This window comes from Ailuropoda melanoleuca, chromosome 12 (assembly GCF_002007445.2).
Source record: "Ailuropoda melanoleuca isolate Jingjing chromosome 12, ASM200744v2, whole genome shotgun sequence".
Taxonomy (NCBI): Eukaryota; Metazoa; Chordata; class Mammalia; order Carnivora; family Ursidae; genus Ailuropoda; species Ailuropoda melanoleuca.
In genome coordinates, this window is record NC_048229.1 from 32,536,461 (window position 1) to 32,548,111 (window position 11,651).

Here is an 11,651-nt window from a genome sequence, read left to right on the forward strand (position 1 = left end):
TAGACGGTATCTTGAGAATCTTTATTTTATTTTATTTTGGTTTATTTAGTTACATCTCATGATCATTGCAGTGGGGAAGGAAAATACAATTCATATCTGATTCTGTGCAAAATTGTTGTGTATCGCACACAAACATAACCACTAATGAGTTCATTAAGTGTTTAATAATGAAGTAATTGGCATTTTCAATGCTTTCTATTATGCCAAAAATCCTTGGTGGGTGGTTATAAAAGTGTTTTAAGGGTTTTAATGGTATTTGGGGAAATTGGTTGGGGTTGTTGGAAGGAGCTGGGAGTGCGTTATTTTCCCCACTTAAAATTGTTGTTCATCTTCAAATTTTCTATTTAATGCTTTGGGGGGAATGGGTCAGATTTAGATTATGAAGGATGCCTGTTTAAAGAGAGATACACATGCATGTGTAATATATCGCATATCCTATATATACAATACGTATACAAAAGAATCCATAACTAGGTCAAGTTCCAATTTCCCCATTTTTCGATTCCATTTTCAAGACTTGCTGGGCACATGCCACTAATTTTGCCTAAAATGCTGGTCTGGGTCATTTAAAAAGTCTGGAACCATTTCAAGCCTCCTGTGTGTGGACAGGGGCTCCCAGACCTGGTCCCCACTAGCACGTGCGCTCCACAAGGGAGCCATCTCTGTCCTGTTCACCACTGTCGGCCCGGAGTACAGCATGGTGCCTTGCACATGCGGAATGAATGAATCGGGCTTCATTCGAGGCTGTCACCTGGTTGAGGTCCTGCTTCTGCGGCCCGCCAGCTCTGCCTCCTTGTGTAAGCACGGTGGAGTCTCGCCCTCTGGTGACAATGGCTCTGTTATGCCTCTCCCAAAGGCCACTGTGAAGGTTACATAAGAACAGAAGGAAAAGCACCTGGACGGCCACCCTCTGGGGCCCCGCTCGCACCTCCCTCTCCCTTTCTCCATGGCTCCATCCACCCCTGTTTTTGGGACACCCCTCTTGCTCCTTCGAAGGAGCCTGGCTTGGGAGGGAGTGCTCACAGTAGCCCTGTGTTGGGCTTGGACCGACATTCTAGACTCATAGTAACGGGATGGGGGGGGGCTGGCAGGCGCAGGGTAATGACAGCTTTGTCTCTCCTTGCGACAATGTTTCTGGACCTGTCGGACTCCCTCCCCCAATCTGCTTTTTTTGGGGGGGTGGTCAACCTTATTAAGGTATAATTTGCATACAATAAACTACATCTATTAAAGTAGGTAATCGGATAAAATGGACAGATGGATATTTAGTGAAAACCACCACAATCAAGATACACGACATTCCCACCCCCGCAAATAACCCGGCGCTCCTTTGCATTCTATCCCCCGCTCTGCCCCCAGGCCCAGGCAACCACTGATCTGCTTTGGGTCACTGAGGATTAGTTTGTCTCTAATTAGTGGAATCCTAGAGCAGGTAGCTTTTTGTGTCCTGCTTCTTTTATAGCATAATATCTTTGAGATTTAGTCATGTTTCTGCACATATCAATTTATTCCTTTTCGTTTTTAATCACCGACGAGTATTCCACTGTCTGGGTGTACCAGTCTGTGTATGCACTCACCTGAAGCGGACACTGGGTGGTTTCCGGTTTGGGGCTACTGTATACAGGCACATACAGACACAGGTGTTTTGCCTGCCATCGACTTTCCATAGCAAATCTTCTGTAAGGCCCAGAAAGGATACACAAATATTTACTGCTTGGTAAAGGGAGCAACGCATCCAACAGCACTGGAGACATGAACCTTCTTCCCTCCGGATGTGCCCTGTGTTAACCCTTTGGCTGCTGGGGTGCTGGAGGGGAGAAGTCCAGGGAGTCCCCATGGAGAGCCAGGGGGGTAATGATGGCGGGGCCCATGGCGATGACCACTTACCAACAGATCAGTAAGTTCTAATGTGATATTTTCATGTTTTAATCACCATCATGGCCACAGCCGTGCACGTGTTGGCTTGAATGTCAGCTCTGGGAAAATCCTCTGGGCTCTGCTGAAATGAAGGTCGTAGATAGTATAACCCACATGCACATGATTTTATGTTATTTATTTTTTGAAGTTTATTTATTTATTTTTTTAGTAATCTCTACCCCCAACGTGGGGCTTGAACTCACGACCCTGAGATCAAGAGCTGCAGGCTCTTTCCGACTGAGCCAGCCAGGCACCCCTGCCCAGGGCTCAGATAATTTTTTTTTAAGATATTATTTATTTATTTGACAGAGAGAGCCAGAGAGCGCAAGCGCAAGTGGGGGAATGGCAGAGGGAGGAGAAACAGGCTCCACCCCACCCCCCAGCAGGTGGCCGGACGCGGGACTGGATCCCAGGACCCTGGGATCATGACCCGAGCTGAAGGCAGACGCTCAACCAACAGGGCTCAGATAATTCTTAACCGGGTTCTGGTTACTCTGCACTAGTATGGACGTGCTGGTTTTTACAATATCGAAATACTTCTGTTCTGGCTGGCTAATCGTACGAGAGGAATTGAGAAAGCACTAAAATGCAGTAATAACGCATCCTAATATAAACTCATTAATTCAAGTTAATTGTTGCAATAGGTCTTCTGTTGTATGATTACCTAGTCGATGATAAAGATACTGAATGCACAGAGCTGTCAGACAATATTATAATAGCTACAGAAGTTTTTAGTCTAATTGTCGTTAGTTCAGGAACAAGGAAGAGAGGAGAAAACGCCAAAACACTGTGGATAGTGCTAAGAGAAATTCTTTATCTGCTGAGACCCCAAGTCACCTAATGGCACTCGGTTTAATGGGAAGTTGCCAGAAGCACTGGATGTGGTTCTCTTATCAATTCACAGCTAAGCCAGGGTTATTTTATATATTTTTTATATAAAAAATTAAGTAATTAAATAAATGAATATATATGTGTATGTGTGTATATACATATACATAGCATATCAATCAAGAAATTGCACCAACAATTTCTAAGTAAGTTTCTAAAGCAAACAAAATCATTGCACGATTTAAGAATGATTTGAGCTTCAGCTTGTGTTTTGGCAAACGATTCAAAGAAATATATATCTAGAGAGAGAGCGTTTCCATTCTTCAGAGAAGAAAAAAGAAATATTTAAACATTTTGATGCATATATTGCTCCTCCAAGGGCTTCATGCTTCTGCAGCATCACCCATCCCCCACACCCAACCTATAGGTCCGGGGAGGCAGTGACTTGCCTAAGATCACAAAGGAAGTAAGTGGCCACGCCAGGAGCCAAACCCAGCCTTGATTCCTGAGCCCTTTACCACTCCAGTGGCTCATGGCACCCCTGTGGGGTGAACGTTCATGACCCGCATTTCCCAGGTGCAAAGCAGAGGTTCAGAGAGGCAGGGTCACCGTGGCCCAAGTTGCCAGTGGGAGAAAGTGGCAGCACTGGGTTTTGACCCCAGGCCTCTCTCGCCTCAGAGCCCGTGGTCCCAAAAGCTGGCTGCACACACCCAGGGGGTGTGCAGGACATGTCACCGAGATGAGCCAAGTAAACAAAAACCTCTATATTTTAAATTTTGAAATGGAATAATTTAAGCCTGATTGCTCATATACAGAACGATCGCAGTATCTGTATATAATTTATAAATAAATATGCATATTTGGGATGCTTGCCCAAACAGCGTTTACTCTTGGGTGATGATGACAAAAGGAAGGCCGCCATGGCTTCACCCACTAAGTGGTGGGGCCTGCCAGGACCCCCCTCTCATGTAACGTTGCTAGAGAGGGGCATAGCATCCAACTTCAGTGTGGGCTCCAGCCTGACTGCCTGGGTTCAAGTCCCTGCTCCGTCACTTCCTAAGCTGTCTGACCTTGGGCAAGTGACTTTCCCATTCTGGCCTCTGTGTGCTCGGTCTGTAAAATGGGAATAACAGCAGCTCCCGCCTCAGAGGGTTGAGGTGAGAGGTCCATCAGTGAATCCTTGTCAAACGCTGCGAAGGATGCCTGGCACACCATATGTGCTGAGTACTGTGAGCTATGATTGCTGTTTACCCCGCCTTGCAAGCGGGCTAACAGGTGCAGAGCGTGAAAAGAATGAGGTAACGCAGTTAATACGGTGTGGGTCTGGCATCCAGAGCAGCAGCTCAGGGCTGAGTCTGTTTCCCCCTCTGTAGGATAGGGTTAACAGCAGCATGCACCTCACAGGGCTCTCCCAGGAGGCAAGGAGATCGCATTCTGGAAGAAGGGAGATAGCCATTCTTTCCCGCCAGGACCAGGGGATTAGAGAGCCCAAAGTCTCAAAGAGTTAGGAAAGCTACCGTTGGAGGTCCCGGGCGTACCCGGGCCTTGGCCCCAGAGCAGGACGAAGGCGCCCTCTAGTGGCCGAAGCGACCCCAGCCACCAAGCGCCCGGCAGGCTCTTTGTGAGCGACGCTGCGAGGGCATTCACTAAATCCTGGAGGAAAGGAGAAGCTGGGACACTCGCCCAGGCCTGCCTAACCGAGTAGGTGGTAGAGCTGGGGTTTTAATCGCAGCAGTTCAGCCGCAGAACGTACACTTCTTCCTCTTTACAAAACTGTCCGTGCTCTAAATAAAACCCAAGCTCTTGGAAATCTTGGGCAGGGCATGTCTTCGAACTCCAGTACCGTGCTGGGCCTCGCCAGGCAGCTTGGCATCCCCGGCCCGCCCACCAAATGCCAGCAGCACCCAAGCAAAGGACAGCTCCCCGTGCACGCGTGTTCTTCACACCCCAGGAGCGGGGGCTGGAGCTTCAGCCGCTTCCTGCCAAACTCAGGAGTGACGGGTTGGGGTACTCGGGGTTCTCGATGACCCCGGGGCCGAACTTGAGCTCCAGGAAGCGACGGTAGTTGTTAGGCGCCTGAGCCACGAAGCCAGCAAAGGACAGGGGCACGAGAGGCTGCAGGAAGTGCTCAGGGAACTCGACATCCTGCCGGTGGTCCAACCACGTGTCCTTGGTCATGACCCCGTTACGGGGGTAAAAAGGCCACAGGTCGACGTGCAGGTGGTTGCTCTCGCTGTACTGCACGCGGAAGAAGTCGCCCTCTACCGCCTTCTCCCACACGAAGCCGCGCTCGTCCACCACCGAGCCCGCCTCGGCCCCCCGCAGCTGCTCGCAGTTGCCCACGTCCTCCAGGTAGATGCCCAGGTCCACGTCGTAGTCCCACGGGATGATGTCCCCGTGGCGGGCAGCCCCGAGCAGCGAGCCGCCCTCCAGCCAGTAGCGCACGCCCGCAGCCTCCAGCACGCCCACCACGTAGCGCGCGGTCTCCCGCAGCGCCCGCAGGCAGCACGGGGGCGTCCAGCGCTCCTCGTAGAGGTAGGCCGGCGTGTCGCCCACCACCGTCCCGAAGCAGCGCGGGGTCTCCTTGCTGCAACCGAACCACTCGAGGCGCCCGCCCTCCCGACAGGTTGAAGAGGTCGCGGGCGCGCAGGAGCACGACGGCGTCTCCGTCCAGGGCGTCGCAGCGGGGCGCGGGAGGGCGCGGGGCCGTAGCGGGCCGTCCACTCCCGCAGGCTGACGTTCAGGGCCAGGCACCGGGCAGGGTTGGCCGAGGCGACGGGGGCGGCCACCAGGCGAGCCCCTCCCGCCCGGAGCACCTCCACCATGCGCTCCAGCTGGCCCGGTGCCTCAGCCCTCGCCCCGTCGGGCACCAGGGCCACGAACTCGGTGGCCACATAGGTCTCAGGGCGCGAGGCCGCAGCGGGCCGGTCCAGGGCGGGCTGGAGCAGCGCTAGGCGAACGTTGGGAAGGCGGGGCAGGACCAGGGGCGGGTAAGGGAGCGTGTCGGCGGCCACCACCACTGGCTGGGCTGCGTCCTGTTGCAAGAAGGAGTCCACCAGCTCAGGCACTGCGTTGTCAAAGGCCTCAAACTCCCGCACCAGGACGGTGACTCGGGGGCCGGCAGCAGCTCCACGGCGGGGACCCCGGGCCCGGGAGTTCCTGGGCTGGTGCTGCAGCCATGAGACATAGAAGAGGACCAGGAGGTTGAGCGTGATGGCGGCTGCCAGGACAGCCTGGCAGCGGGTGAGACGCATGGGGCCACAGTCAGGCCCTAGCTGGGCTTCCAGGGCATCCTGGGGAGGGGAGAACGAAAGGGGAGGCTGGAGCTGGTTGTCAGAAGCCTCCTGCCCCCCCCCCCCTCAGCGCTGCCCTTCTCTCCCATCCCTTTCTCTATTTGGTTTCAGCTCTGACTTCGCCTCCTCCAGGAAGCCCTCTCTGACCTCTCATCCACCCTCTCTGGTCTCCTTCAGCTCCTTGGGTTCTCCCACCCTAGCCCACCACTCCATCCCATTTCTGCGTGGGCACAGGTCTCTATCCTCCCACTGGGCAGGTTCTGAGCTTGTTTCAATCACTGCTGGGTCCCTAGTTCCACCCAGCACAGAGCCTGGTGCTCAGCAAGGTTTTATCGAATGATTTACCTTCCCTTCTTCCTTGTTCAATCACACCTAATCTTTATCCTTTTCTTTGGCTACTTCTCATTCAGGTTCCGGTTCAGTTATAAATGTCCCACTCCATTCCCGGGCCCAGCTTGTACCTTCTGCTCCACCATTCCGTCCTCCAGGAAGCCCCCCCTGATCTGTCTCTCCTGTCCCTCTCCCACTCTGGCTTGGGCTCCGGGGTGAGGCTGCTGCTTCAGCATTGGCCCGCCAAGCCCCTCCTCCACGGTCCCCTTCTCACTTCCTCAAATCCTGTGCCATCTGGTCATCTCTTTCCCGATGACCAGCCAGATCATTTTGGTTTTGCAAGGGAAGCTAGATGTGTTTTCTTAAATCACGACTATCCCAATTTTTAATATTGACCAGTAGTTAATTAAAAAACAAAAACCAAAGCAATTTTACCATGTGTTAACTAACTAGAATTTAAATAAAAACCTGAAATAAAAAATAAAAATATCTTGAATGCTAAGTCCTACCAAATAACAGATAAAAAATAAAATAAAAATAAAATATCTATATCTATCTATATCTTTTTTTAAAGATTTTATTTATTTATTAACAGAGAGACAGCCAGCGAGAGAGGGAACACAGGCAGGGGGAGTGGGAGAGGAAGAAGCAGGCTCCCAGCGGATGAGCCTGATGTGGGACTCGATCCCAGAATGCCGGGATCATGCCCTGAGCCGAAGGCAGACGCCTAATGACTGAGCCACCCAGGCGCCCCTATCTATATATTTTTTTAAAGGGGACTGGGCAGCCTCTTAAGATAAGTGGCTAGGGGCCATCGGACGCACCCACGCTTCCTTCATCCGCGGCACTCCTAAGCAACCCCCAGATGGCGCTGTCACCCTGTCCCCATCACAACGCGAAGCTCGGGCTGGTTTCCAGCACCTGAGGTGTAACTAACTCTCTGCGCTCTGAGCAAATACTCAAAAAAAGTTTCCCCATGAAGGATTTCCACAGGTTTCTACTCCTCCCAGAAAGGGGACATCAGAGACCCGGCTAATCTTCCTACCTCCTCAATACTTCTGACCACAGCTCCCCCTTCATTCCTGGTCCACCCAGATCCCCAGTCAGCCTCCCCTGGTCTCCTGACCAAGTCCACTCCTCGTGACACCCAGAGGGGTCTTCATAAAGCACAAACTGACCTCTCCCTCCCTGCTCAGAACCTGCCATGGCTACCCCGTACCCTGAGGAAAAAGTTCAAGTTTCTTACCACCTCCCGCAAGGCCTTGGGTGACCTTGGGTCTCTTGCTGGCCCACCAGTCCAACTCCATCTCTTGCTATGTGTCAAACTCTGCCTAAGCCACCGTGGACTTTTCCTCCAACAGATGTTACTTCTAGGCCTCTGTACATTCTGTTCTTTCTGCTTAGAAGATTTCTCTTCCCGAACACCCCTTCTCCCCATGCCTCTTTTCTCCTGGAGAACCCCTCCTTAGGCTTTAGGCCTCAGTTCTGATGCCTCCTCCCCCAGGAAGCCCTCCCCGAACCCCAGGCTTGTTCAGAAGTCCTCTATGGGCTCTGGAAGCCCCTGGGCTCCCCATCCCAGCCCTGCCCATTCTGGTTGGGCATCATCTGGGGATGGGTCTGTCTGCCCTACTAGACTGTGAGACCCGGGAGGGTAAAGCCAGGGCTTCCTCGATCACCTCTGTGTTCCTAGCACACGGGTGGGCACTGCAAGTGCACCTGGCGGAAAACTGATGCCCAAGGCCAGGGTTCTTGGAGTCCGTAAGGCCTCAGGTTCCTGAAGCCAAACTCTGTACTGTGGCTTGGGGCCCCGGTCTTCCTGCCTCCTCTCGCCTCTCTCCCTCTTACCAGGAATGGCCTCCTACCCCTCTTCACCCACCCCGGGTCTGCTTGTCCTTCTCAGATGCAGCTCGGCTGGCACTTAAGAATCTGAGCTGCTCTTTAACAGCAACTTCTTAATCTTTAAAACCTTGGAATCGCCTTCTGGATCTTAGACTGACTCTTCCTTCCTTCGGTTCTTCCCTCTTCGTGGAACTCCTACAATATGCCAGGCATTGTTCTAGGCACTGGGGACCCAGCAGCGGACACAGAGCACACAGAGACAGACAACAACCCTGACCTCACATTAAGGGGGGGGGGCCCTTTGGAACCATAGAATCTTCTGGGGTCTTAAAAATCTTAGAATCTTAGAGCTTATGTACACAGAAGCACAGGAGAGACCACTGGTGGTTCTAGAATCTTCTAAAGATTCTAAAGAGACCATCTTCCTGCTCTGTTCTCACCCCCACCCCCAGTCTGTTCCCCACTCAGTCCCCAGAGGGATCCTGTGAAAACTCAAATTAGATTTGAGTCCTGCATCTGCTCAAACCCTTCTGTGGATTACAACTCACTCAAAGGAAAAGCCAAAGTCTCCACCGGGGTCCGTAAGGTCCCACGTGATCCCTCACCCTCTCTCACTGACTTTGTCAGCTCCAGCCACAATGGCCACCAAACACCAGTCTTCAAATACTCCCAGGGCATTGCGGCCAAAGCACTGGCTATTCCCTCTGCCTGGACGCTCTCCCCCAGGTATCTGCATGGCTCCTTCCTCATGGCCTTCTGCTCAAAGGTCACCTGTCCAGTGAGCCCTTTCTTTGGCCACTCTTTTTCCAAATGTATCTCCCTATCACCTACCAATTTCCTATGCCCCGTCCCTGCATTCTTCTCCCCTAGTCGTGATCACGTAGATTTTACTTATTATTTTGTTCCCTGCTGTATGCTCAGAGCACAGCTCAGTGCCTGGCCTACAGCAGGTGCTCAATAAATGTGTGTGGCACGAATGGCTGACTCCAGGTGTTCCAATGGGGAAACTGTGGCTCAGAGACAGAAAGGACTCAGGGAGAACCCTGATCTCTACCGCCCAGGCCCTGGCTCTCAGCATGCTCTGTCTGGCTGACTCTGGGCCAGAGATGCCCAGGACAGAGGACAGAAATCGGGTCCTCAGAGACCAGTGGGTACTATAGTCAGACCAGCAAGTGAGGGGACCAGAGAAGAAAGAGAAAGGAATCATCCAGTACCCTAACATGGTTGGTCTTGGCTTCCCCAACTATAAGGGCTCAAAACTCCTTTATGGAGGCAAAGGGTATGAAATGATGATTCTGAAGGTCCGAATGTTCTGTTTCTCTGACTCACAATACGATGATAGTATCAACAATTCTAGCTGCTCACGACAGGCCGGATCCCTTTCTAAGCACTTTACTTAAATTACCTTGTTTAATTTTCATGTTCTGATTACATTTCAAGATGAGGAAAAAGCACAGAGAAGTGAAGTCACTCATTCAAGGCCACACAGCTGGGAAGGGGTGGACCCAGGATCTGACCCACAACACTGGCTCCAGGGCCATGTTTTCAAGCAATAAGCTCTGCTGTCTCCCTTGGGTCCGCTCAGACAGCCCAGCTCACTGTCCACCTTCAGTGAGCGTTCTGCGGCCCTAACCTGACAGGTGTTTTCAAAGCTGAATATGGCACATTACTTAATAAATTCAACCCATTAGCCCAAAAGACAGATATTAACTGAGTACCCTCTGTGCCAGACCCTGTGCTCTGGGGACAGGGAAAGATCGAAGCAGTCACTGGGCAGGCCCTCCAGAGGTAGGAAGATAAAAATCACACACAGAACTTACAGATAGGTCAGGAAACCAGCGCGGGGGCGGGGGGGGGGGGTGATAGAGAAAAGGGGGTCAGGGGAGGAGAGGTCAGTAGCTGAGACTTTGTCTCTCCATTCCCCACAAAACAATGTAAGCGGATCTGGATTCAANGGGGGGGGGGGGGGGGGGGGGGGGGGGGGGGGGGGGGGTGTGATAGAGAAAAGGTGGTCAGGGGAGGAGAGGTCAGTAAAGCTGAGACTTTGTCTCTCCATTCCCCACAAAACAATGTAAGCGGATCTGGATTCAATTTAGGCCTGGGTTCACCTGGCCTGAGCTCTGCTCTGGACTGAGCCTCAGCTGCTGCATCTGTGGAATGGGAACGTGACAGGCAAAGAAAATGAACGATATAGGGGAAGGGCAGTTTCCACAGGAGTGCTGGTGACCCAGGAACTTCTTACCTCCTCGGTTGCTGCGGGAGCTCCGGGTGGGCAGCTCCAGCCCCGCTCAGCTGCACTGCTGAGGGAATGAGAACCAGAAAACCCCAAATCAGCCAATTTTGCACAGTAGAGTACAATTTCACCTTACCTACAAATGTGGCAATGAGAAGGTCAGAGAATCCTTTCTCTTTGAAGTTCTATATGCTCGGGCACCACCTGGGGTGTCGTAGGAATGGGTGGGAAGGATGTCAGTTATCATAGCAACCTATAACCATCCCTTTCTTATGAATGTGTCCAGAAAGGTGGGGCTAGAAGTGACCAAAGCTGTTACCATGACAACCCCTTCCCTAGAACTACTCCATCCTGAGACGCAATCTTAAAACTGTCCCCCACCTTGGTGGGCCTGGTTCTTAAGGTCTCCGGAAGGGGGACTGTCCTTGTTACCATAGTAACCAGGGGTTGGCCTTTCCTGTTTCCATCTCCTGGTCCAGGCCCTGTAACCATAGCAACGCCTTCTCAGCAGAGCATCTTCTCTAAATAAAAACACCTGGCTGGTTTGGTCCATGGACCTCCCACGATGAGAAAGAGGAGGGGAAATGGTTGCCATGGTACTGCCAGCGGGTGGCTACGGGGAGGGGTTGGGAAAGACGTGTTCTCTCAGCAATCAGTGTCCTTGGGGCTGGGGTCCTTTCTACCTGGGTGCTAGGTGAGGTTGCCATAGTAATCAAATGAAGGTGGGGGCAGAAGGACCACCAGGAACTTAGGTTACCTTAGCAACCTCCTCCTGGGGCAGGGACAGGAGAGGTTTGGGGCTCCAAACCACAAAGGGGGAGGGTTCCAGGCTGGGGAAGGGTTACCGTGACTACCGACCTGGGCCAGGATCAGAGAGGATGGGGCCATTGCTGAAACCACCCCTGGTGGTCGCCCTTTCTCTCAGAGGGACAGGGTCAAGGAGAGCGACACTTCGGTCTGGAGCGAATTAGAATTTTTCTTTGGGGCGAAGCAGGAGGAGAGGGGCAGAAAGCGGCTCCTCCCAAAGTCCCGCTCTTCCAGGCGCGACCCTCGCGCAGGGCCTGGGTCTCAGTTAGCCCTCCTCGGGGCGCGCGCCTCCGCCCCGCCCCTTCCCGCCCACCCGCACGTGCGCGCGCGCGCTTTCGGGGTCGACCCGGGTGGGCGAGGCGCGCGCCCGGCCTCGTTCCCATCACCGGCCCCCCCGGCCCCCG

General features: G+C 52.8%; 1 protein-coding gene across 1 annotated transcript; it reads right to left on the reverse strand.

Annotated features, from left to right (window-relative positions):
- Positions 1-2,248: 2,248 nt before the first annotated feature.
- Positions 2,249-11,641, reverse strand: FKRP (fukutin related protein). The gene is given in 4 exon segments (XM_034638220.1): positions 2,249-5,367; positions 5,369-5,437; positions 5,439-6,038; positions 10,450-11,641. Coding segments are annotated over 3 exon segments (1,284 nt in total). The 5' UTR covers positions 6,000-6,038; positions 10,450-11,641; the 3' UTR covers positions 2,249-4,713.
- Positions 11,642-11,651: the final 10 nt, after the last annotated feature.